Raw genomic sequence first — 26,654 nt, 5'->3', positions numbered from 1 at the left:
TAGGCCAGCCTCAGATACCTCGTTGCTCAGTAAACAAGATGAATATTTGTCACATGCTACCCGATCTGGTTTAGTGAAGGCTCCTTTATACAGGCTAAAACTTAAAGGAATGTTGTGAAGTCTTTTCCATGAAATACATTTTATATATATATATATAAATTATATATATTTTTATATATATATATGTGTGTGAAATTATATATTTTTCACTTGAAATACTTTATATATAGCCAATGATAATTGCTATAATAAGCAGTTCAAATCTTTTTTTTAGGAATAGCTCTTAAAACATTCTCTCTGTTCAAAACGGAAATCAGTTAAATATTTGGGAAGTACCCCTTCTTGCAGAGAAGCTAAATGTGTTTTCTTGTCTTTCCTTGTATCCATTCGCTAGAGAGCCTTGTTTCAGAACTGACACCATTTATCCCTCAGCATTCTGGGCCACATTTATTTATTACTATTCAGCACTCCACTTAAGAGGGAAAATGTTCTTTCTGGTCCTGTGCAGAGTACATTTTGATAAGGGAGAACCCTACAAGTCAAATTCACATCTCAGGTTAAGACTATATCCTTGGCATTCTAATGTAGTATTAGCAAAAGTACTTTTATAATCCTACCTGTCAACAATTAACATCTATAACTAGCAATATTGCATGACTCCAAAATTTCCCAAGTAGCCTAACCTGTGGTGGCGCAGTGGATAAGGCGACAACCTGGAATGCTGAGGTCACCAGATGAAAACCCAGGGCTTGTCCAGTCAAGGCACAGACGAGAAGCAACTAGTACAAGTTGATGCTTCCTACCTCTCCCACCCCTTTCTTTCTCTCTCTCTTTTTCTCTCCCTCTCTCTTTGTTCCCTAAAATCAATAAATGAAATCTTAAAAAAAAATTACCAAATTCTTGGAAATATTTCTTGTTTAATTAAGTGAGACGTGGGGAGGCAGAGATAGAGTCCCACATGCACCCTGACTGGTGCACATTTTCCCCCTCATTTCACTTAAAAGAAGAAATCCAGTAAACTAAGAAAATAAATAAAAACCTATAGAATATCCACTAGAGAAGCCGCCTACCCTGTGGTGCTCTACCCATCTGGGGCCGCTGCTCCTTACTTGGCAACCGAGCTATTTTAGTGCCTGAGGCAAGGCCACAGAGCCACCCTTAGTACAGAAAGAGAGAGAGAGAGAGAGAGAGAGAGAGAGAGAGAGAGAGAGAAGAGAGAAGGGGGAGGGGTGGGGTGGAGAAGCAGACAATCACTTCTCCTGTGTGCCCTGACAGGGAATCAAACCCAGGACTTACACATGCTGGGCCGACGCTCTACCTCTGAGCCAACTGGCCAGGGCTGGAAAGATATATTTTTAATAATATTTTTTCCTTTAGCAAAGAATCTTATCCCTACCATCTTCTTAAAAAAAAAAAAAAAAGTTGAGTTTGAACAAACTCTAATTATATAATCAAGCAGAAAAATCCATCTCATAAAAATTAAACCAACAAAATTAGACATTTAAAGTCACATGATCATAATTAATAATAATGTACTATACACTTAAAATTTCTTAAGAGGCTACATCTCATGTAGTGTTTTACTACAGTTAAATTGAAAAAAATACTTTAAAAATGTAAAATAAGTCACATTATAATAAATTGGATGATCTGCATGATGTGATAACAAATATAAAGAAAATAAATTGGCCCTGGCCGGTGACTCAGTGGATAGAGCATTGGCCCAGTGTATGGACATCCCAGGTTCGATTCCTGGTCAGCGCACACAAGAGAAGTGATCATCTGCTTCTCTCCCTCTCCCCCTTCGCTCTTTCTTCCTTTCCCACAGTCAATGGCTTAATGGGTTCGAGCATAGGCCCTAGGCACTGAGGTTAGCTTGGTTGGTCCAAGCGGGTCAGCCTCAAGTGATAAAAATAGCTTGATTGATTGAGCATCAGCTCCGGAAGGGTGTTGCCAGGTGAATCCTGGTTGGGGCACATGCAGGAGTCTGTCTCACTATCTCCCCTCATCTGACTTAAAAGAAAAAAATCAAGTAAACTAAGAAAATAAATAAAAACCTAAACTAGAAGAATATAGAAAAAAAACTAGAGGAAATGTAGAAACAGTGGCATTTCTGATCACTCATATTTTTAAATCAGAACTTTTTAGGAACCTGGGTACTAAAGGTAATGAGTAATGAAGAGAAAGCAACACCCAAGAGTCAGTATTTATTCACTGGAAATGATGTTCATCAGATGTCTAATCGACAGTTCTAAGCACAGTTAAACGATTGATTTGGTTCTATTTAGCCTTGGAAGTCCTACAATTAACTGACAAGTGAGTCAAGTCTAGTTCCTATCAAATTCCTGGGAAGAGCAATAAGGAGCAAATGACAAGATACTGGGAAATGTGTCTTGTGTAGGTATAGCACATATAGAGATACAAATGTTTGCTTCTAAAGGTGCCTGCATATAACCAATTCTCAAAATGTTCGATATGATTATGTGAGTAGATGTGTCTTTATAGCTCTTATTTGTATTTAATAATGCAAATATAGATAGCATTGCCACCTATATGATGTGTAAATATGTAAAAGTCTCCTTTTGCATTTTCTGCAGCGGTTGGATACCATGGGCTTATGTTTTGTATAGGGTTTTCTTGGGTGTCGGTTTCTTCTGATATGAAGCCATGCTTAAAAATAAGAGCCAGTTCCTTCTGCCTTCTACTTGCTGCTGCTGTTTCCTGGGAGTCTGCAGCTATTCTAAATTATTTGAAGATCAACATCAGAGCATCCCCAGAACAGTTCTGCCCTTTCTTTTTGCTCATCATATAAAGCGGCAGGAGAACAGTCTCTCATTAACTTTCAATACATAGCTTACTCAGCAAAACTTTGAGAATAAACATTATCTCCCAGGGTGGTTGTGTTCATAATATAAAAATAATAGTTGGAGCACTTTGTAAGTAATAAAGCATTACACATATGGAAGTCACTGTTATTATTAGCATTATTTTAATGTAGTAGAATGGTATCTATGAGTGGAATAAAGCATCATTCCATTAGAGAAAGGCATGGAAATTAATATTTATTAAACACCTAATTATAGTACAGTGTCAGGAACTTTACTAGAAATTTTACATAGGCTGTCTTATTTATTTAATAGCACTCACAGGAAATACTGCTGAACTCTTAAAAAAGCCAAATAAAGAGTTTGTGGCTAATACAAATGTAGCTCTATGGAGTAAATGGGACATCATATATGTCTGTGTTGAGAATGAATGACATTGCCAACTTATACAATAAAAACATATTGGCATGGTCAGGTACCTTACTAGTCAACAAGTAGATCATAATGGAGCTGGCAGAACTTTGCCAAGGCCGTAAGTTCTATATTGCGTGCAAAATCTTGGTATAATTACTATTACATAGTGTCATTGTTATGAACTGATGATAATGGGAACTTTATTTTTCTGTATAGTCATTGTCAATTCATTACAAAGTACTAACTGCATACATTTTTAATAACTTGTTTATATTTTTAATTTTTTAAATTTTATTTAGAAAATTAACTTTAACAAGGTTACATTGATCAATAAGACTACATAGGTTTCAAACATTTCTATAGCATTTGAACTGTTGAGTATGTTGTATACTTGTAACCCAAAGTAAAATCATTTTCTGTCACTTTATACTTGTCCCTCTTTACACCCTTCGCCTCACCCTCTCTTCATCCCCTTCCTCCACATCCCCTCCCCCTAGTAACCACTTCACTTTTATCTATGTCTATGAGTCTCAGTTTTATATCCCACCTACATGTGAAATCATACACTTTCTGATTTACTTACTTCTTTCTGATTTACTTATTTCTAATGTTCTCAAGGTCTATCCATGTTGTCATACATGTCACTATGTAATCATTTCTTATGGCTGAGTAGTATTCCATTGTATATATGTACCATATCCTCTTTATCCAGTCCTCTATTAAGGGACATTTTGGTTGTTTCCATGTCTTGGCCACTGTGAATAATACGGCAATGAACATGCGGGTGCATGCGTCTTTACGTACCAATGTATCTGCGTTTTGGGGGTAGATACCCAGTAGAAGGATTGCTGGGTCATGTGGTAATTCTATTGTTAATTTTTTGAGGAACAACCATACTGTCTTCCATAATAGTTGGACTAATTTGCATTCCCACCAGCAGTGAATGAGGGTTCTGTTTTCTCCATAGCTTCTCCAACACTTGTTATTACCAGTCTTGCTGATAATAGCCAATCTAACAGGTATGAGGTGGTATCTCATTGTAGTTTTGATTTGCATTTCTCAAATAGTTAGTGAAGATGAGCATTTTTTCATGTATCTGTTGGCCATTTGTATGTCCTCTTGAGAGAAGTGTCTGTTCAGGTCCTCTCCCCATTTTTTAATTGTATTTGTTTGCTTGTTTGTTGCTGAGCTTTGTGAGTTCTTTATATATTTTGGATATTAACCCCTAATTAGAACTGTTGTTTGCAAATATCATCTCCCATTTAATTGGCTGCCTATATGTTTTGTTGTCAGTTTCTTTTACTGTGCAGAAAATTTTTGGTTTGATATATAGTCCTATTCATATACTGTTGTCTTTACTTCCCTTGCCTTTGGGGTCAAATTCATAAATTGTTCTCTATGGCCAAGGTCCACGACTTTAATGCCTATGTTTTCTTCTATGTAATTTATACTGTAGTTTCAGACCTTATATTTAGGTCTTTGATCCATTTTGAATTGATTTTTGTGCAGGGGAACAACCTATAGTCAAGTTTCATTCTTTTGCATGTGGCTTTCCAATTTTTCCAGTGCCATTTATTGAAGAGGCTTTCTTTTCTCCATTGTATGTTTTTGGCTCCTTTGTCAAAGATGATTTGTTCATATATATGTAGTTTTATTTTGGGGCTCAGTTCTGTTCCTTTGGTCTGTATGTCTATTTTTCTGCCAATACCCTGCTGTTTTGGTATTGTGGCTCTAGAGTATAATTTGAAGTCAGGTAGTATGATACCTCCGACCTCATTCTTTTTCCTCAGGATTGCTTTGGCTATTTGAGGTTTTTTATGGTTCCATACAAACCTGATAATTTTTTGTTCTATTTCTCTTAAAAATGACATTGGGATTTTGATGGGGATTGCATTATATTTGTATTTTGCTTTGGGTAATATGGCCATTTTAGCTATGTTGATCCTTCCAACCCATGAACATGGAATATTTTTCCATTTTATTGTGTCCAATTTAAATTTCTTTCAATAATATTTTGTAGTTTTCTGCATATAAGTCCTTCACATCCTTTGTTAACCGTATTCCTAGATATTTTATTTTTCTTGTTGCAATTGTAAAAGGAATTGTTTTTTTGAGTTAATTTTCTGAAGTTTCATCATTGGCATATAGAAAAGTAATAGACTTTTGTATATTGATTTTGTATCCTGTGACTTTACTATATTGGTTTATTGTTTCTAATAGTTTTTTGGTGGAATCTTTGAGGTTTTCTATATACAGGATCATGTCATGTGCAAAAAGTGGTACCTTTACTTCTTTCTCGATAAGGATACCTTTTATTTCTTTCTCTTGCCTGATTGCTCTGGTGTTTTCTCGAATCTTGAGTATTTTCAGAGCTTCTATTTTGAATTTGCTATAATTTAACTCTGAGGTCTCCATGTGATTGAGTTTTTTTCTGGAGATTTTTTATTTTCTTTCTGAACTACATCTCTGTATTATGTAGCCATGGTATTTGATTTCTTCTTTCTTGATGGCATTTGAAAGTGGTATTGTTAAAAACCCTAACAACAACAAAAAATCTAAAAAAATTAAAAATTAAAATAAAAAAATATAATAAGAAATATAAAATTTTTTAAATTATGACAAGTAAAGAAGAAAATTGATGGAAAAATGATTGGAAACAAACAAAATAAACAAAAAAACAAAATACCCACAAAAAATAAGAATAAAAAATATAAAAATTAAAGAAAATGAACATTGAAAGAGAAAAAAGAATAAGAAATAAACAAAAAAAGAAAAATGTAGAAAAAAGAAGAAATTTTGATTTTGAGAGGTTTCTTCCAGTAGGTGTTGCTGTATTACAAATTTTAGCTCTGTGAAGTTCTCGGGCTATCCTATGATAAGATGTTGCTGTTGCAATGATGCACATGGGCTTCAGTCATGTTGGTGGGTAGGGTATGTTGTGAGGGCTTTATAGCTTCAGCTTTCTGACTTTAAGGCTCTAGCAATTGCAATCTCAGGCCTCTGGTGCTCCTCCCCATATCTTAATAGACCTGGGGACCAGAGGTAGAGCACCTCTGTTCTTCAAGTGAGAGAGTGGTCTGGAGAGCTAGCTGTAGAGTTTGTCTCTGCCACTTTCCATACTGCAAGGTGAGGGAGACAGGAGTTGGAGGCCGGGGGCTGCACTTTAGCTTTTTCCTGTCTCTGCTGAGTGCGAGCTGCAGGTAGACCATGGGAACACTGGTTGTGACCCTGTGCTCTGCCTGCTTTGGTTTTTTTCCCCTCTGCCCCTCTATCTCGCTGCTCCTCCCAGCAGAAGGAGACCCAGCCACTCTGGTTTTCCCTCTCTGTATCCCTCAAACAAAATCCAAGTAACCTGAGCTTCCCTCCTTCCCATAGTCTGGCAAGGAAAAAGAAAACTCCAGGTTTGTCTCCTCCCCAGAGACAACCATGAATAAGTTTTGTCCTTCATCCACCTTTTCACCCCATCCCACCTTTAATCTATTGAGTGCAAAGATCTTTCAGGTGTGCCTGTGAACCCAGCTGGTGTTTCTTCACTGTGTTATAGTTGTTCAATTTGTTGAAATTTCAAGGGGAATGATCAGGAGTATCTCTCACACCGCCATTACTCTGATGTCATCAATCCAATTTGTTTACAGTTTTAACTTGCCTCTAAAGGCCACCTGTTTTGGCATCCAGTAGTCCTTGGACTTGGCAGGGATTTTTACCAACTGATTTGACATTTTCTCTGCCTGATGATTGTGATCCCTCCCCCAAGCCCCCACAAAATATAGTATTATAATTCAAATATACCTCAGTGAGCTACCTTTGGAGGATTCCATAAGAATGTAATGACAGGGGAAAATAAACAAGAAACCTCCACTAAAATCTTATCCAGGACTAAAGTTTTAGGAGTTGAACAGGGGGTCATACAGGACCAGGTTATCAGTAATAATGTTTGCTCAGAGGGCTAACAGGGAATGTGGATTAAGGGTGGAGCTAAGTAGGAAGGAGAGAGTTATTATGACTCTTCTCCATTCATTCAATTATTAAGTGTTTAACAGTATAATGGTTTTTGTGGTAGATTCTCTTCTTGTCCTCACAGGGAAATAATACAGAAGGAAATAAGTATAATGCAAAGCATTATGTACTATTATTATGACCATGCAGCTGAAGGTTCTGGTGCAGGGAGTAGGAGGGAATCAAGCTGTTTGAACAACGAACTAGTGGCATTTAAATATCTGTAAAGGTACTAGACACCAACTAGTTAAAAAATACCCAATCTTATCAAAGCTACTTTCAAACAGTGCTATTAGAAGTAAATAATAGAGATATGTTGAAAGTGGTCATGCCATTGATATACTTTACAATAAGAAACTGTACCAAAGTTAGATATTGAGTTCTCTTATCTCACTCCATGACAAATTTATAGAATCAACTTATGTAGAGCACGCTGGCACTGTTCCCAAAATGTTCAGTGAGCCAAGAGCTAGTCCAGGGTCATAAGGCGGATACAGCAACACAGTGTGCAGAAACAGAAATCTTTGAGTCTCACACTGCCACCAGAGGTCAGAGACCAGACACTCTCCCAGAAAGGAAGTATTGTATTACCCGGGGAAGCACAGGGACCAAAATCCCCATCTTCTCTTCCTGAGAGTAGCATATTGCTGTCTCACTTGTCTGAAGGGAGGACCTCAGAAATGTTCTGCCCACGTCAAGGTAGGTATAAGTGCTCTCAGCTTTAAACAAGTCATTCTAGAGAGTCAGACAAGGCTGATTTATGTTGTATATTCAAAATACAGATGAGCTATATGGGTCTGTTGGCTACTGCCTCCAGAAAGGAAATGATTGGTGGGGGTGGTCAAGAAAGAGTAAACTCTGTTGAAATACTAATTTCAATATAGTGTGTGTGTGTGTGTGTGTGTGTGTGTGTGTGTGTAGACTTTCTGTGCATGTGCATTACTTGTCTGTGATTTGCTACAGGTACTGCTGTTGGGATGTATAAGAGGGCAGTTCCCAATGTAGATTCAGACATAGAGATTTTGAGTCTGTTTCCATTTCCAGTGGACATTTATAACAGTCATAAATGACTTTTTTCATTCATTTGCAGGGACTCATTTGTCAATAAGTTTCCATATTGCCTTACTTTACCCTTAACTGAAAAATTAAGCACAATTAGGGTAATGATAGTGATTAAGTCACTGGTCATACTTTTATTTCCACTGTACTCTGGTTTTCAGACTGGTAATTCATTTTATTAGGTTCTCCTAATCACCGTCTTATAAGTTAGCTTAAATGTTTTTGTTTTCCTTTAGTGTTTTATTCCTTTAAGTTCTCTAGCCTCCAGAGAAATGACAAGAGAAAGAGATGTGAGGCATTTGTCATTATTTTTTAAGTTTTAGCCAAGTCAAGAAACATTTTTTATTAATGGATCAACCTGTACTTTTAAAATGGGAGGAATAAAGATATAAAAAGATCTGAGACATGTAATTAACTCCTTTGATTTTTAATGGCATGCAGCAGATGGAATTTATTATTGACTTTTAAAAATAAAATTTCTCTAAATTACTTATTTTTTGTTTTGCCTTTCAAAAAAAGTAATTACCATTATAAAGTTAGTTCTTCCTCAATCACAAACAACTATGTGACAAGATCAGAAAGTGTAATATAGTTTTACCACTTAGTCATGAAGCTTACTGATGTTGCAGGCTATTATTTATCAAATTAATAATAAATTCATGAGCATAATGCACAACTAAAAGGTTGAATATCTTTTTTTTATTTGGGTAATTTCGAAAGCAATTATTTTACATTACAGAGCAATTTATTTATGAAGTTCTCATTGCAGAAACAGAAATGTTTTTAATTAGAAATAAGCAGTCTAATTTCATTTTTCCAGTTCAGTAAAGAGATTTTGTGATGATAATCATATTACATACAAAATGCCCAAGTAAACCATTCAGAAGATTGGTTTCAGCCCAAACAACTTTTTAATAATAGTCACAAGTTCTAAAGCTTTTAAGTCATCAAGGATGTTGTTAATCAGTCATAACAAAATTTCATTTTCAAGTAATGCCCAATATTTAGTGAATTAACATTCAGTTCAAATTTGAGAGATATTGCAATTATCTAGTTTTCCATTTTTATGATTTAAAAAATCCTCTGGAATGGAGAAATCTTCAGCATTGCATGTGAAGCTATAGATATTACAAAAATCTATGAAGCCTTTTTCAAAGCTGATGTTTGAAAGCATCATTTCCGATATAGGACAGCAGTTGTATTTTATAAGTTCAGGTCTGGTGTGGATAAGATTCATATCACTCTTAAATTTCTGTGAAGCTCTTGGTTAAATAAGGTACATCACCCATTTTGCTACCTCTTTTCCAACCCACCCATCCCTTCCCCAGCTGCCTCCTACTCTTGACTCCTTCATCTTCTCCTCCCTCCTATACTTTACACACTCAGACATCTTTTTGCACAAGTGGATCTTTTTTTTAACAGTGGTCATCAATCATTGTGAAACTGAAGGATAACAATTAATATTTCATATATAGCACTTAAGCCTCTCCACCTAGATGATGCATTTTGCTTCTTTGTACCCATCCATAGCCACTTAATAAATGTTTATTGATTGTCTAGTAAGGTTGGATTATGACTGATTTTGAGAATTTTCATACCCTCTACAGTTATTAGTACTATATTTCCTTAATTGTAATATGCATCTTTATTTTACCTTTAAACTTTTAAAAATATGAAAGTATCTTATGACCAATGGCATATCATAGTTTAATTGGCAAGGTTCTCTTTTTTCTTTTTCTTTTCTTGGTGGTGCATCTTATAATCAGGCTGGCTTAGGTTTTTTTGTTTGTTTGTTTTTGCAGTAAAAAGTAGATACATCTGTTACTTGTATAATATGCTATAGGCTGTACATTTCACATTTAAACTTTGTTAGAGTATTCTTTCTTTCTTTGTTTTGAGGCTTATTCATAGCCAATATTGGTCTTTCCTCACCACCTTCTTCACCCTGAGTGCGTTGCCACTGTGATTCTACCTGCTCTTGGACCATCTGTCATGGCTGAACATCTCTGGAAAAAACAGAGAGAATTTCGTTAGTAATTCAGTTACCAATAATTAACTGTAGTGAAATGGAAAGAGAACAGGTTTTCTAAACGAGAGATGTAGGTTTAAGTTATGGTTCTGTTCTTATGTGTGCTTACTGATCCAATGATTATTCTCAGAGCTCCAAATTATACATCTAAGAAGAGAAATAATATGAATAATTTCTTCATCACAGGATTGTAGGACAATATGTTATAATAAAAATATTGAACTAATAAATATACTGAATATTAAATGTCTGTGAGAGCACTTTATAAATGATGAAGTACTGTTCAATTGTAAATTGTAAGCATTAACATTAAACAGCCTGACAAGGCGGTGGTGCAGTGGATAGAGCATCGGACTGGGATGCCGAGGACCCAGGTTCGAGACCCCAAGGTCGCCAGCTTGAGCGTGGGCTCATCTGGTTTGAGCAAAAGCTCACCAGCTTGGACCCAAGGTCACTGGCTCGAGCAAGGGGTTACTTGGTCTGCTGAAGGCCTGCGGTCAAGGCACATATGAGAAAGCAATCAATGAACAGCTAAGGTGTCACAATGTGCAACGAAAAACTAATGATTGATGTTTCTCATCTTTCCATTCCTGTATATCCCTCTCTCTCACTCTGTCTCTGTAAACAAACAAACAAACAAAAACATTAAACAAAACATTATTAGATCAGCTTGTATATTAGTGGAAAGTTGGGGAGAGGAAGGAAAGAGAAATTATAGAATTTTCCCAAACAAAAAGAATAAGTTGTGCATTTTAATTACCATTGGAAATGATAATATGACCCATGTTAACTCACTGTCAGAAATCCAAGGAGAACTTTGAAATCTATCTTCAGAAAACGTCTTACTACAAGGGTCCTAGCTATCGTGAATCCCAGTGCTGAATATATGCCAGTCTCTGAGAGCTTATAGCCTTTATTCTGTTAGCAGAATCACAGCCCACAGCAGCTCTGTGGTGATGAAAATAAAAGACATTACTTAGATTCCCCAATTCCTTTCCTACCTTTGTTCCTTCCATTTAAGAGCCAGATCGATTTGTAAATTATAGTAAGGCTTTGGCTTTAAAAAAATTAACAGACAGCTATTCAACAGTGGACTTTAGAAGCACTGAATGACAAGAGTTTTATCTAAATCATCACTTTCAGGGGAATATCATGGTGGGAGAGTTGGGGTGAGAGGAGTTGCCAGCATTCGTGTTCTTTCTGTGTGTGTTTGTTTTAGTTGTTTCACCTGGTTGAAGCAGCCAAACCTTATTGTCTATTTGTTGGGTTCTCAATGTTATTTATTTGCCAGGCCCTGTGATACATAAAGACTTTAACTGAAATGGAATTTGCACATGAATATATATTTCCATAGATCCTTACCTGCCACAGAAAGAAAATTATAGGTATAGCTAATGCCTACCAGGAACAAGTATTACAAGTCATAATAGTAACTATGGAAGGGCCCTACTTCCCGGTTTTAGATACTTATGGAAGAAAAATAATACAAAATTAATTGAATCAAATGAGATCAATCCCATAATTATTTCCATACCCAGGACCCTTTTCCTGTCATATGACATACTTCAAATATTGTCAAGTTAGAATTCTATCTCAACAATTCCAAACGAAAAATGAATTCTATGAAAAAGCATAGGTACCACTGCATAGAAACCAAAAGCACTTTTAAAAAACTGGCTGGGACATATGTTTGTATTTGAGAATTCTATTGTACTGGCTTTCACAGTTTCAAGAACATAAAATAGTAAAAATATAAATGTCATTGCTGTTTCTTCAAAACACAGAGTACTTCAGTGGTACCAAAGTGGAACTACTGAGTGAAACTTCTATTGCTGTAGAGAGTTTAAAACACAAAGATTATTTTTAAGGTGAAGTGTTCTGTACGTGTGTTGTTTTGGAGGATGGAGAGACTTTCAAGGGGCAGGAGTAAAGAAAGAGATACTGTATTCAAGGTCAGCGCAGGTGAAGAGGGCACAGGAAGGAGAAGGAATTTGGTCATTACTTAAAAATCCTGTTTCCTGTCTTCTTTCTGCCAAGAGAGAGTCCTTCAGTATCTCATTTCAGTCGCTTGATTTCCAAAGACCGAAAGTTTAAATTCTAACACAAACATTTTCCCATTTAACAATATATTGTGGTTTTAAAATTTTCCCACTCAATTTATTAGTAGTAACAGCAAACACAGATCTGTCTTGGTATAAAGTGCTATATTAAGTGCTTTATACCCATTAACTCACCGACATTTTAGCATAATAATATTAATCATACAATAAGCTCTATTAATGTTTTAGTTCATGGAAACACCATCCTGGTTGTTCAGGCTAGGAACATTGGTGTAATTGTGGACTCTTCTTTTTCCTCTCCCACTCTGTGTCTTATCAGCCCAGGGATCCTGTTGGCTCTACTCTCAAAATAAACCCAGAATCTGCTCAGTTCTTAGCACCTGCACTGCTTCCTTCTAAGTCTTGATATCATTGTTTTTCAACTGCATTATGACAGTGCCCTCCTGATTAACTGGTCTCCTCACCTCTGCCCTTCCTTTCCCTCGCCAACCGCCAGCCGGTCAGCTTTCAGTGAGGCAGGTGGAGACAGATGGTTAAACATGAGTCTCACTGTGTCGCTGCTGTGTCCAAATGCCTTAAGGATTCCCCTGTCTCTCAGAGTAAAAGGCATGCTGAAGTCCTAATCATAGTGCACAGGGCTCTACCTGATCACCTCCACTACACACACACACACGCAAACCTCACAACACACACCACACACACATACACAACACACACACACCACAAACACACATACAACACACGCATGCCACAAACACACACGCCACAAACACACACACATACACAACACACACACCGCAAACACACACACGCAAACACACACACCAAACACACACACATACACAACACACACAACACAAACACACACACCAAACACATACACATACACAACACACACATAACACACACATAAAAAACTTGAAATCCTCCCAACCCCTCAGTAGTTAATACGTATTTCTTTTCTCTGCCTTTTTCTTCTCCTTCGCACTTATCCCTAACACATGTGTGTTTATATTTATGTTGTTAATTGCAATGCAAACTCTATAAAGAAGGAATTTTGTCTTTTTTTTTTTCAATATTCTATCCCTCATACCAAGAGCTGAGCCTGGTATGTAATATGTTTTCAGTAAGTATTTATTGACCATGCCTTACATCAACCCTATTGATTAGGTTCAATTATTACCCCCATTCACAAATGAAGAAGTTAAGATACAGAAAGATTAAGAAATTTGCCTAAGGTCAAACAGGCTAAGTAAGAGTCAGGGAGGATTGAAACCCAAGGCCCTGGCAGAGTCTGTGCTCTAGATACTCCACAGTCCTGTGTAAGTGACCGGCTATGTAGTGGTTCATCTGTTCTTTCTGATTTTCTTCTTTATGCTTTCCTCCCAGTTAACTGGACAATTGAGGGTTGTCCAGCTTATACAGCAAGGTCAGAAAAAGACAAGTCTCTTTCTTCCATTACTTTTTCTCTTTTCTAAAGAGAAGGTATGAGTTTTTAACATAGAAAAATATAAAAGCAAATGACTCCATCCCGCCCATGATGACATACAAATAGTAATTAAAATGACACATGGCAATGGTAAAAAGAAAAAAAAATTAACCCTATATATGTGTTATATATATATATATATATATATATATATATGTGCATGCAAAAAAGTAGGCTTAGAGTTGTGAGTACACAAAACAGTTTATACTTGCATTAGTATATATTGATTAATTATTATATTATTTATTATTATTAATACTCTACTTTTGGCCACCCCTCTATAAAATGACATTTATTGAATGATTACTCTGTTCTGTAATAAGTAAGCACAGGGACTACATATTTGGTAGAATGTAATGAGAGAGATAGACACATACACAGTTATGATCATGCATTGCTTTAGGTATCAAAATAGGGTTCTTTCTTTCTTTATTTATTTATTTTTATTTTTCCAAAGCTAGAAGCGGAGAGGTAGTCAGACAGACTCCTGTATGCACCCAACCAGGATCCACCTAGCATGCCTACCAGGGGGCGATGCTCTGCCATCTGGGGCATTGCTCCATTACAGCCGGAGCCATCCTAGCACCTGAGGTGGAGGCCATGGAGCTGCCCTCAGCACCCGGGCCAACTTTGCTCCAATGGAGCCCTGGCTACAGAAGGGGAAAAGAAAGACAGAGAGGAAGGAGGGAGGAAAGGGTGCAGAAGAGATGGGCGCTTTTCCTGTGTGCCCTGATCAGTAATTGAACCCACGACTTCCACACGCCAGGCTGACACTCTACCGCTGTGCCAACTTGCCAGGGCCCAGAATAGGGTTCTAAATAATTCTGAATTGGAATATGGAAGAAGAAACAGCAAAGAGAGACCTGCTGACAGCTGAAAGCAGAGCTTTGGAGTCTGAGTTATGGGGTGGGTATGTAAATAGTGAGTGGAAAGGGATTAAATGTCTCAAGAGTGAAGAAACACTTTTTGAAAGAGAAGGTTGGGGCATGTCAATATTTTATTTCAGTTGATGGGAATAAGTGAGAGATCGTATTTTAAAATAGCATTTCATATATTACAGAATAAAAGTTACAGACATCAGTTATCTAAAGGATGTGTAAATATGTATTGAATTTAATTTTTAAAAGAATATCATTGCTTAGCCAAATACATTATATGGAAAATTGTCAGTTTCATGTTTTCCAGGTTACCTCAGTCTTTTTTTTTTTTTTTTTTGCTAAAATATTTGGCCAACCGCAACACTTATTGGCAAAGCAAAAAAAAAAAAAAAGGTCATTTCTCCTGAGTCTGATGAGTGCTTTTCATCTCCACAGGTATTTCCTTACCTACCTTGTTCTTCTGAACAGTAAGATTTCCAGCTGATCATTTCTCTGACATGACAAGGTCACTATCAACTTCCTGACTGTCATCCAAAGTGTTGGCAGTCCAGTCTAGCTTAGTGACAGACTGCTTAGATACTCAGACCCTTTCTAAAGAGTACACTGTGACTTTACATAGTAGTAGTTCCATCCATCCATAAAGCCGTTTTAAAAAATAAGATATTTAGATAATAAATGCTAAAAAGAAAAGGGTAACATGATCACAAGAGACTGCAGTGTGGTGGGGTAGGAGTGTAATTAGCTTGGGTAATGGTGTGGGCCTCTCTGAGAAGGAAGATGCCATTAGAGTTGACACCCTGATGAGGAGAAGCTATACAAGCATTCAGGACAATGGCTAACCAGGTAGAGATCTGTACCACATAATCTGTAAAAACCTTTGACATACATTTTCATTTTACTTGAAGTTCCATAAAAAGCCCTGTTAAGTAGGCAGAGCTAATGTTTCTATTTCATAGATAAGTAAACTATAGTATCTAAATGTAACAAAACTTGCTTAAAGAGGGCTAATTCCACAGCTACTGTTCTGCAGCTGTTCTGATGGTGGCAGTTGTGGCATTCCTCTGTGGGAAAGAATGGTTAAAGACCTCTTTCTTAGCAAACTGGAAAGTGGACAAATATGTGACAAACGCAAGGAAAAAAAAAAGGGGGCTAAAAAGCAGGGAGGGTGCACATGCGCGTGCGCGCGCACACACGTTCTGATTCCCCATTCTTTATCAAAACTGTCTTTTAGCCCAGAATTGAAATGAATCTGTGGTTTCAGTGTAACTAAGGTTCATCATTGCTCAAAAAAAAGAAAAACAGAGAATTCTACAATAATCTTTTTTTTCTTTCATTTTTCCGAAGCTGGAAACGGAGAGGCAGTCAGACAGACTCCCGCATGCGCCCAACCGGGATCCACCGGGCATGCCCACCAGGGGGCGATGCTCTGCCCCTCTGGGGCGTCGCTCTGTTGTGTCCAGAGCCATTCTAGCACCTGAGGCAGAGACCACAGAGCCATCCCCAGCGCCCGGGCCATCTTTGCTCCAATGGAGCCTTGGCTGCGGGAGGGGAAGAGAGAGACTGAGAGGAAGGAGAGGGGGAGGGGTGGAGAAGCAAATGGGCGGCTCTCCTGTGTGCCCTGGCTGGGAATCGGACCCGGGATTCCTGCACGCCAGGCCCACGTTCTACCGCTGAGCCAACCGGCCAGGGCCTCTACAATAAATTTTTAAAAAGGTAACCTCAGTGCACTCTAGCAGCACATGAGTGTGGATCAAGAATCTACACACTCAGTTCAGCCACATTATTAATTCTACTACATAGCTAGTTTATGTATCTTATATTGTTCTCCATCAGATTGAAGTTTTAAATAATTCACTCTGGAACATGAATTTGAGGAGAACAGGACACAGTGAAAGAGGCTGACAACCTGAACCGGGGCAATGATAGTTGAGGTCACTTCGTCTGAGCCCCCTAAGTCACCATGGTTATTTCTGCACTATACAATCAATTATTTTCCCCTAACTTATGGAAATGATGTCACGTGTGAACTTAAATATTCAAAAAGTTGGGCTATATTCTTCTATTTTTATATGCTTACTTTATCATAAAATAATATTCAATTATTTGTTATAGTTTATTACTATAATTTCAGTTATACTTAATGCATACCTTTTCTATATGCTTGAAATTTTCTTTTTGAGTTTCTTTTTTTTTGTGGCAGAGACAGAGAGAGTCAGAGAGAGAGACAGATAGGGACAGACAGACAGGAAAGGAGAGAGATGAGAAACATCAATTCTTTGTTGCAGTTCCTTAGTTGTTCATTGATTGATTTCTCATATGTGCCTTGACCGGGGGGCTACAGCAGACTGGGTGACCCCTTGCTCGAGCCAGCGACCTTGGGCTCAAGCTGGTAAGCCTTGCTCAAACCCAGTCAGCCCATGCTCAAGCTGGAGACCGCGGGGTCTCGAACATGGGTCCTTCGCATCCCAGTCTGACGCTCTATCCACTGAGCCAGTGCCTGGTCAGGCTCTTTTAGTTTCTTACCTTTTAAAATATTTATCTATAATTTTGAGGATAAAATAATTATTTCACTAAGAAGTACTATGTTGCTCAGTTTCAGGTTTTATTTGTGTGTGGGGGGGGTGTAAATTCTTACAAGGGGGAAAAGGAAATAATTTTTAAACACAATCTAGAGATAATAGATATATCTCAGGGATGAAGTTATCAAGCCCACTTATTAGAGTCAAGTCAGGGTTATGCAGTTAACTAGATGTTCCTCCATTAAAAAACCTTTTAAGGCCCTGGCTGGTTGGCTCAGCGGTAGAGCGTCGGCCTGGCGTGCAGGGGACCGGGTTCGATTCCCGGCCAGGGCACATAGGAGAAGCGCCCATTTGCTTCTCCACCCTCCCCTTCCTCTCTGTCTCTCTCTTCCCCTCCCACAGCCAAGGCTCCATTGGAGCAAAGATGGCCCGGGCGCTGGGGACGGCTCCTTGGCCTCTGCCCCAGGCGCTAGAGTGGCTCTGGTCGCGGCAGAGCTACGCCCCGGAGGGGCAGAGCATCGCCCCCTGGTGGGCGGAGCGTCGCCCCTGGTGGGCGTGCCGGATGGATCCCGGTGGGGCGCATGCGGGAGTCTGTCTGACTGTCTCTCCCCATTTCCAGCTTCAGAAAAATACAAAAAAACAAAACAAAACAAAAAAAACCTTTTAAGGCTCTGGCTGGTTAGCTCAGTGATAGAGCATCCACCTGGAATGTGGATATCTAGGATTCCATTCTGGGTCAGGGCACACAGTAGAAGCGCCCATCTGCTCCTTCACCTCTTGCTTCTTTAGTTATTAGAGAAATGCAAATCAAAACTGCAATGAGATACCACCTCACACCTGTTAGATTAGCTATTATTAACAAGACAGGTAATAGCAAATGTTGGAGAGGCTGTGGAGAAAAAGGAACTCTCATTCGCTGTTGGTGGGAATGTAGAGTAGTATAACCATTATGGAAGAAAGTATGGTGGTTCCTCAAAAAAATGAAAATAGAACTACCTTATGACCCAGCAATCCCTCTACTGGGTATATACCCCCCAAACTCAGAAATATTGATACGTAAAGACACATGTAGCCCCATGTTCATTGCAGCATTGTTCACAGTGGCCAGGACATGGAAACAACCAAAAAGCCCGTCAATAGATGACTGGATAAAGAAGATGTGGCACATATACACTATGGAATACTACTCAGCCATAAGAAATGATAACATCGGATTATTTACAACAAAATCGGTGGGATCTTGATAACATTATATGGAGTGAAATAAGTAAATCAGAAAAAAACAAGAAATGCATTATTCCATACATAGGTGGAACATAAAAGTGAGACTAAGAGACTTTGATAAGAGTGTGGTGGTTACGGGGGGAGGGGGGAGAGGGAGAGGGAAAGGGGAGGGGGAGGGGCACAAAGAAAACTAGATAGAAGGTGACAGAGGACAATCTGACTTTGGGTGATGGGTATGCAACATAATTGATTGACTAGATAACCTGGACATGTTTTCTTTGAATATATGTATCCTGATTTATTGATGTCACCCCATTAAAAAAAATAAAATTATATATATATAAAAAAACACACAAAAAACCTCATTCCACTTTAGTAACAAAGAAAACCAGTCTGAAAAGATTGCCAGTGCTGCCTGATCTGTGGTGGTTCAGTGGATCAAGCATCCACCTGGAATGTTGAGGTTGCTGGTTCAAACCTGGATTTGCCCTGTCAAGGCACATATTGGAGTTGATGCTTCCTGCTCCTCCCCCCCTCCTCTCTCTCTCTCTCTCTCTTTGTCTCTCTCTCTCTCTCTCTCTGTCTCTCTTCTATAAAATGAATAAATAAATAAAATAATTAAAAAAATAAAACACTTAAAAATTAAAAAAAAAAAAAGATTGTCAGTGCTGGTGCAATTCATAGCTGAAAGTGTTAGCATTTAGGCAAATCTGAAAGCTTTTGCCATGATGAGATAGAGGAGGAGGTGGAGGTTGGAGACACAAGGATCGGCCAGCCATCCCTTCCAAAGGTTTGCAGTATTGCAGTTAGGATTTCCCATGCTGGTGTTACCCAGAGTGACTTACTACAAAGTATTCCTAAATGGTATCCTGCTCTTTCTCCCTGACCTTGCAACCCATTATCCATACTTAATGATCTTTCTAAAACATACATTCCATTGGTTTTCTTAAAAATCCTTAAAGATTTTCCATTGCCCACTGCATGTATTCCAAATGTGACACATAGAACCTTTCATGGTTTGGAACCTATCTTTTTAGCATCTCCCATGCTTTTTTTAAAAAATGCTTATTTATTGACTTTAGAGAGAGAAGAAGGGAGAGAGAGAGAGAGAGAGGAACATCAATCTGTTCCTGCATGTGCCCGGACCAGGGATCGAACCAGCAACCTCTGTGCTTCGGGACGATGCTCTAACCAACTGAGCTAACTGGCCAGGGCTCCTGTGCTTTTAAACTCTTCACATAGACCTGATTTTAGGAACACCTGTCCCTTGGATTATTGCAAGAGCTCAATGAGAAAAATGTATATAGCGTACTAAATAATTACTGGGGTTTATTGAACACATACCATCTTACTAGATGCCAAGGACTGAGGTAGGTACTTATGTGTATTCTCTGATTTATTCTTCATACAACCCATGAGGAGTAGATATAATCTCCACTCTCTAAATGAAGAAACATTTTGAGAGGTCAGGCAACTTGCCCAAGGTCATACCTGTAGACAGAAATGGAGTTGTAATTTTATCTATCCAACTCCAAAACTGATGCTTTTATAGATTTTACTGCTGCCTGGCACTTTGCCTGCTGTACAATTCAGTTTGATTAAATATTCATTTTTAAAACCCATTACTATAAAACATACAGTATGTGAAAATGACCTTTTTGTTCTTGCTTCCATTGCCCAGGAAGGTGGGCTGATAAACCTCTTCTCTGACTCGTTCTAGATGCCTGTCTCCTCTACGCTGTCCTCTTTCATCTTCGCACTCACCATACAGTCATGTTAAACTTTGTTTCACTATCTCTTGCGTCTGGCCCATTGGCAGTTTTTGGGGGGCAGGCACCATATCTTTGCTGTGTTTGTGTCCTGGGAGCTGAGCAGAATGTGCAGAATTCAGCGATCGTTGAACCAGTGACGGTGTGAGGCAAGCTCTGAAGAGGATTTTGAAATCTTTGGGCCTTTCCCTTTTCTCAAAAATGAGAAATTCTTCCTTCCACTTAATATGTAACTGCACTAACTCTCAAGTAACATTCAGCCAGATCATTATGAAATAGAGATAGGAAGAGATGAAGAGAAGACAACCCTCTTTTACTTCCTTCCTCTTTTCCCTCTGTAAATCAGAGGAAGTCTTCCTACCACATGAGAGACAGGGTTGAAGGAGCAGAGGTAACATTTAGAAATAGTGAAATTAAATTTAGAGCCTCTTCAAAAATACTACTTATTCCTCATGCTAAGTTGTCTAAGGCTCAAGTTTTAGGGTTTTCTCTACCCTGATCCTTTTTAAATTTCTAAACATAGTTATACCAACAGCCACAGCATTAGAGAATTAGGAAATATTCCTAAATTCTAACATCTGAAACTTAAGGGAGGTCAGGTCATAGGCACATGGTCACTGAGTGAGTTAGTGCTCTGTCCCAGGAACAGAGCTTAAATCTTCAGACTGCTAGCCCAGGGTTCTAGACACCTAAGTACTGCCACGTCCCCTGAAGACTCTGGTGAAATAAAGGATGTTTCATTTGGCAAAGTAAATCATTGTTATTGCCAGTGCCCGTATCTTATTTTTCCTTGTTTGGTTAAATAATAATTTTAAACTCACAGATGCATATGTTCTATTGATTAGTATGTAATGTTTTCTCAAGAATACCAACACAGAAATACTCCTGGAATTTACATTATCCCTAAAACATAGATCATGTGTGCTGCTCACATATATCAGTACAAAAGCATCATTATTCTGTATGAAAAAGATGGTAAACATTATTTTCAATAAACTACTTTTTTTTTTCTTTTCTTTTAAATTTTTATTTTATTTATTCATTTTAGAGAGGGAGAGAGAAAGACAGAGAGAGAGAGAGAGAGAGAAAGAGGAGAGAGAGACAGGGGGGAGGAGCTGGAAGCATCAACTCCCATATGTGCCTTGACCAGGCAAGCCCAGGTTTCGAACCGGCGACCTCAGCATTTCCAGGTCGACGCTTTATCCACTGCGCCACCACAGGTCAGGCAATAAACTACTTTTTTAATTGTTAACTTGCACAGCATGATCCTCCACCCCCAGGTGAGATTCAATAACTCTAAGCTCTAAGCAGACTTGGTACCCTCTGTGAAAATGGTAATATTGTTTAGCAAAATAACAGTCCATGTGATCTAAGTATAGTATGCTGTATCTACAAGGGTCAAGATTTCAAGGCTGGGGTATCTTTAAATTTTTCTTGGCTTTGTCCTCATGGTTCTAAGAGAGGTACTTCCAGATAGGAGGAAGATGGAGGCAGAGAAGGAATGGCACCTGTATCAATGAAGCAAAAACTTTTCTGTGAAACCTTTAACAGACTTCTGCTCATATCTAAGTGTCTAGGACTGTGTCACAGGTCTACACAGACAAAGAAGGTGAAGTATTAGTTTTTTGCTAAATACACATTGTCATTCCAAATAGATTCAGGAAGGAAGATAAGAAGAATGAATATTAGGTAGTTAGCAGTCTCTTGCTAAAATCGCTAAGTAACTATATTTAACCTTAGAAGAGTTATTTGCTCTGCCAGTTTCTCATTTTCTTATTTATAAAATAGTTATAAATATTTGTTCTATCATAACTTCCTGGCACCCACCTACTCCAGCATTGATTAGGGGAAATTAAAGGAGGGTCTTAGCAAATTGAAAATGTAAAAGTAGTATATAAATACAAGGTACTTTTAATATGAAGGTAATGGGAAGGAAGGGGTTGTATGTATTTGAAGGAGACTCAAATGCATACTTTTCCACTGTCTGGACGTGAGTTAGAGTCAAAAAGCAAAAATGATCTAAAAGGTCATGTTGGGCACTTAAAAAATATACCAATGGACAATAAAAACTTAACCTGAAAATATAGTTGGGTCAGATATGTCTGTTATAAGGACAAGAGATTAAAAATATTTTTATCTGAAAATCCCTAGTGTGGATTAGGAAATTTTTTTTTTTCATATCAAGATGTGGAGGTGAGAGGTTGAATTTTTTTATGTAAAACAAATGGTGTAACACTGGTTGTTTTTAGTATTCAAAATTACAGGAGCCCTGGCTGGGTATCTCAGTGGGTTAGAGAGTCGTTCCAATATACCAAGATTGTGGTTCAATCCTGAGTCAAGGCACATACAAGAATCAACCAATGCATGTATAAATAAGTGGAACAACCAATTGATATTTCTCTCACACGCCCTTCACCATTACCCAGCACAGGTAGCAACATAGGATACACCTGTGATTTGGTACTCACTGTGAAGAGTGCCAAGTTCTAGAGTTCAGAGAGTGCTAGAAATAGGGAAGGCAAGGAATGTGTTTTTGATCATTCTCTGCACATTTAAAAAATGTCCTTAGTAGATATTTTGGTTGTATAATACAATCAGGTAATTATAAGTTATTTAGCCTGACCAGGCGGTGGCGCAGTGGGTAGATCATTGGACTGGGATACAGAAGACCCAGGTTCGAGACCCCGAGGTTGTCAGCTTGAGTGTGGGCTCATCTGGTTTGAGCAAAGCTCACCAGCTTGGACCCAAGGTCACTGGCTTGAGCAAGGTGTTACTCGGTCTGCTGAAGGCCCACGGTCAAGGCACATATGAGAAAGCAATCAATGAACAACTAAGGTGTTGCAACGAAAAACTGATGATTGATGCTTCTCATCTCTCTTCGTTCCTGTCTGTGTGTCCCTATCTATCCCTCTCTCTGACTCTCTCTGACTCTGGAAAAAAAAGTTATTTATGTTTTAATGTATGTTTGGCATGCTATTAAGCCCTCTAATAAATATTCTTCCTTGTACCTTTCTGTTTCCTCATCTGGTGTCATGTTACTTGTAAAAGTCTACTTCCTCTTTCAGATCATTCTATGATAGTCTTTATGTTCCTTCTATTGGGTGAAAAAACTGTTTTTAATCAAACCAAGCACATTCAAGCAAATGACTTGGTTTCTAGCCTCAAGTGTATGACTCACGGGTTTAATGGTCTTGGGCACAGCATTTACCATTCCTGCACCTCAGTTTCTTAGCTGAAAAATGACAAGGTAGATTCACCTTGGGATGGTCCTTTGCAGTTCCAAGATTCTATGAGTTAAGTTCATGTTTACATACATGGCATTACTCTCTGCAACAAACTGATGGGGAAAAAGAGTAGCATTATCCCCTTGTCGTAAAGGAGGCTCAAGGACTTGTCTGCTGTTGCATACCTGGCAGGCAGCAGTGCAAGGACCTAAACCAGGTATTAGCTGACTTTTGCCTCTGCAGAGCTAGAGAAGCCACCACTTCCCAGTGCAAAGAGAGGACAAAGGAGGTGAAGTAGGTGCGATTTTAAGGCTCACCTACAAAGTTATAGACAGAGGCAGTTGTTTCACTCCCTGGAGACATGGGATTGTACTGTAGATACAGCATACTATATTTAGATCACGTGGACTGTTATTTTGCTAAACAATATTACCATTTTCACAGAGGGTGCCAAATCTGCTTAGAGCTTAGAGTTACTGTATCTTACCTGGGGGTGGAGGATCATGCTGTGCAAGTTAATAATTATAAAAGCAATTTATTGAAAATAATGTTTACCATCTTTTTCATACAGAATAATGATGCTTTTGTACTGATATATGTGAGCACACATGATCTATGTTTTAGGGATGATGTAAATTCCAGGAGTATTTCTGTGTTGGTATTCTTGAGAGAACATTACATACTAATCAATAGAACATATGCATCTGTGAGTTTAAAATTATTATTTAACCAAACAAGGAAAAACAGGATACAGGCACTGGCAATAACAATGATTTACTTTGCCAAATGAAACATCCTTTATTTCACCAGAGTCTTCAGGGGACGTGGCAGTACTTAGGTGTCTAGAACCCTGGGCTAGCAGTCTGAAGATTTAAGCTCTGTTCCTGGGACAGAGCACTAACTCACTCAGTGACCAGGTGCCTATCACCTGACCTCCCTTATGTTTTCAGATGTTAGAATCAAGCTCCAAAAGGAACAAAAAAGAGAGCAAAGTGTAGAAAAGATTGAGATCGTTACCTAATGCCTTTTTCGTCCTGATCATCTGGGCCAGGTTTGTCGTTATGAAAAATGACTCTAAGTTACTCTGTGCGGACAGAATTTGTTATGAGGAAAGGAGTGCTTTACAAGCCATGGCTTCAACTTACAATAGCAGAGTTCACGTCCATATAAACCATGTGCTATGTTCATACAGTCATAAAATAAATTCAGAATGTATTATGCTAGTTCATTGTCCTAGACTTCCTTCCCTAGACTCTTAGATTGCTTTTTTAAAAAAATTTTTCTTATTGATTTTAGTGAAGAGAGAAGGGGAGGAGAAACAGGAACATTGATCTGTTCCTGTATGTGTCCTGACTGTGGATCAATCCGGCAACCTCTGTGCTTCGGGATGATGTTCTAACCAACCGAGCTGTCTCACCAGGGCTAGACTCTTAGATTTCTCAAAGTATCAAGTTTAATTTGGCGAGTCTCTCCAAACTTCAGACTCTTATTTTAAAAAGATAAGAAAATATTAAAGTGCTTCATCAGCTCAACTTCAGTAATATCTTGAAAATTTACTGACTAAACCTGTCTTCATATCAAAACATGTCTTTATTAATTATAACACACAGAAAGGCCATATAATTTATATAGGGTTTACATGAGTGGATGACATACTCCCTACAATGAACAGAGCTAAAAAGTTAGTTTAAGGACTTGGAAGAAAAGTCCCAGAAACTAAAATATTTTAATTTAGAGGGAAAGATTATAAAATTAATAACAGTAATAGCTTACATTTATTGAACACTTGTCATGTGCCACTCTTCAGTTACTCTATAAAATCGATATTATTATTATACCCATTTTACAAATGAGAAAACTGAGGCTTGGGGAAATTAACTTATCCAGGTCATATAAGTAGTAATTGATGAAGGTAGAAATTAAATCATAGAAATCTGATTCTAGATTTAGCTCTAGAATCTAGCTCTAGATCTAGTTCCAGCTCTTTAACATTACAGTCACCATAATGCCAATGATAGTCATACATATTGACTGTTATTTGAATCACAGAATACTCCTTAAGAGATTCCTACCAAAAAGGTCAAGTTAACTCTATTCAAGTTTTTCATGCTAACATATTTAGAGAAAGTAAGGGTAATGGAAGAACAAATTAAATAATATCACACAGAAACCAACATGGAAATCCAGACCATGGGACACAGCCCAGGACCAGTGACTGATTCTGCAATAAGCCAATGGCATGCAAAAAAGAAACAAATAACCTGACCAGGCAGTGGCACAGTTGATAGAACTTTGGCCTGGAACATTAAGGACCTAGGTTGGAAATCCTGAGGTCGCCAGCTTAAGCGCAGGCTTATCTAGCTTGAGCACAGGCTCAACAGTTTGAGTGTGTGGTCACTGCTTTGAGTGTGGTATCATAGACATGACTCCAAGGATCTCTAGATTGAGCCCAAAGGTCACTGGCTTGAGCAAGGGGTCACTGGCTCAGCTAGAAGCCCCGGGTCAAGGCACGTATGAGAAAGCAGACAGTGAACAACTAAGGTGCTACAACTATGAGTTGATGCTTCTCATCTCTCTCCCTTCTTGTCTGCCTGCCCCCCATCTCTTTCTTTCTCTCTCACTAAAAATAAATACATAAAATAAACAAAAACCAGAGAGGATCCTTGTTAGGATCTCACTGCTGCAAGTGTGGCCCACTTTGAGTCAGGCAGTGCTGGCACCACCTGGGAGGTGTTAGACATGCAATATTTCAGGTCCTGTGCCAGACAGACCCTACTGAATGTTAACATTCCTAAATGATTCATTCGCACATTGGAGTTAGAGAAACACTGGTCTAGATGCCTAGAGACTTAACCAATGTAATAGGTAGATGTTGTTTGGATCATGATTCAACAAGCCAACTGTAAAGAGACATTTTTACCTACTAGGGAGATTAGGCATGGACTGTGTCTTGGATTCTACAAAGGAATGAGTGCTGATTTTACTAGGTGTGATAATGGCACCCAGCGGCTAATGAGGACTGTCCAAATCTTTTAAAATGTAGGCATGCATACTGAATGAAGCTTATAGGGGTAAACTAATATATATTGGATTTGCTTTCACATGTTTTGGCAAAGAAAAATAGCAATAAGTGATGCATATGTGGCAAAGTCTTGAAATTTTTAAATC

The 26,654-nt window shown here is 38.3% G+C and overlaps 1 protein-coding gene and 1 non-coding gene across 8 annotated transcripts in view; both read left to right on the top strand.

The window, feature by feature from the left end:
* Positions 1-26,654, top strand: part of OXR1 (oxidation resistance 1) — a 535,173-nt gene that overhangs the window by 382,453 nt on the left and 126,066 nt on the right. Inside the window, exon 1 of one of the 7 annotated variants that reach the window (XM_066265831.1) lies at positions 7,901-7,934. The exons of the other annotated variants lie outside the window; for them this stretch is intronic. Within the exon in view, the coding sequence (XP_066121928.1) occupies positions 7,916-7,934 (19 nt within the window). The 5' untranslated portion in view covers positions 7,901-7,915. Of the gene's footprint in view, positions 1-7,900; positions 7,935-26,654 lie in introns of those variants that run through there. 7 annotated transcript variants of the gene reach the window in all.
* Positions 15,759-15,882, top strand: LOC136332365 (small nucleolar RNA SNORA41). The gene has a single exon (XR_010730636.1). It is a non-coding gene; the product is annotated as a small nucleolar RNA SNORA41 (small nucleolar RNA).

The sequence above is a fragment of the Saccopteryx bilineata genome, chromosome 3, assembly GCF_036850765.1.
Source record: "Saccopteryx bilineata isolate mSacBil1 chromosome 3, mSacBil1_pri_phased_curated, whole genome shotgun sequence".
Classification (NCBI taxonomy): Eukaryota; Metazoa; Chordata; class Mammalia; order Chiroptera; family Emballonuridae; genus Saccopteryx; species Saccopteryx bilineata.
Note: the sequence above shows the minus strand (reverse complement) of the source record. Positions and strands in the feature narration are given on the sequence as shown.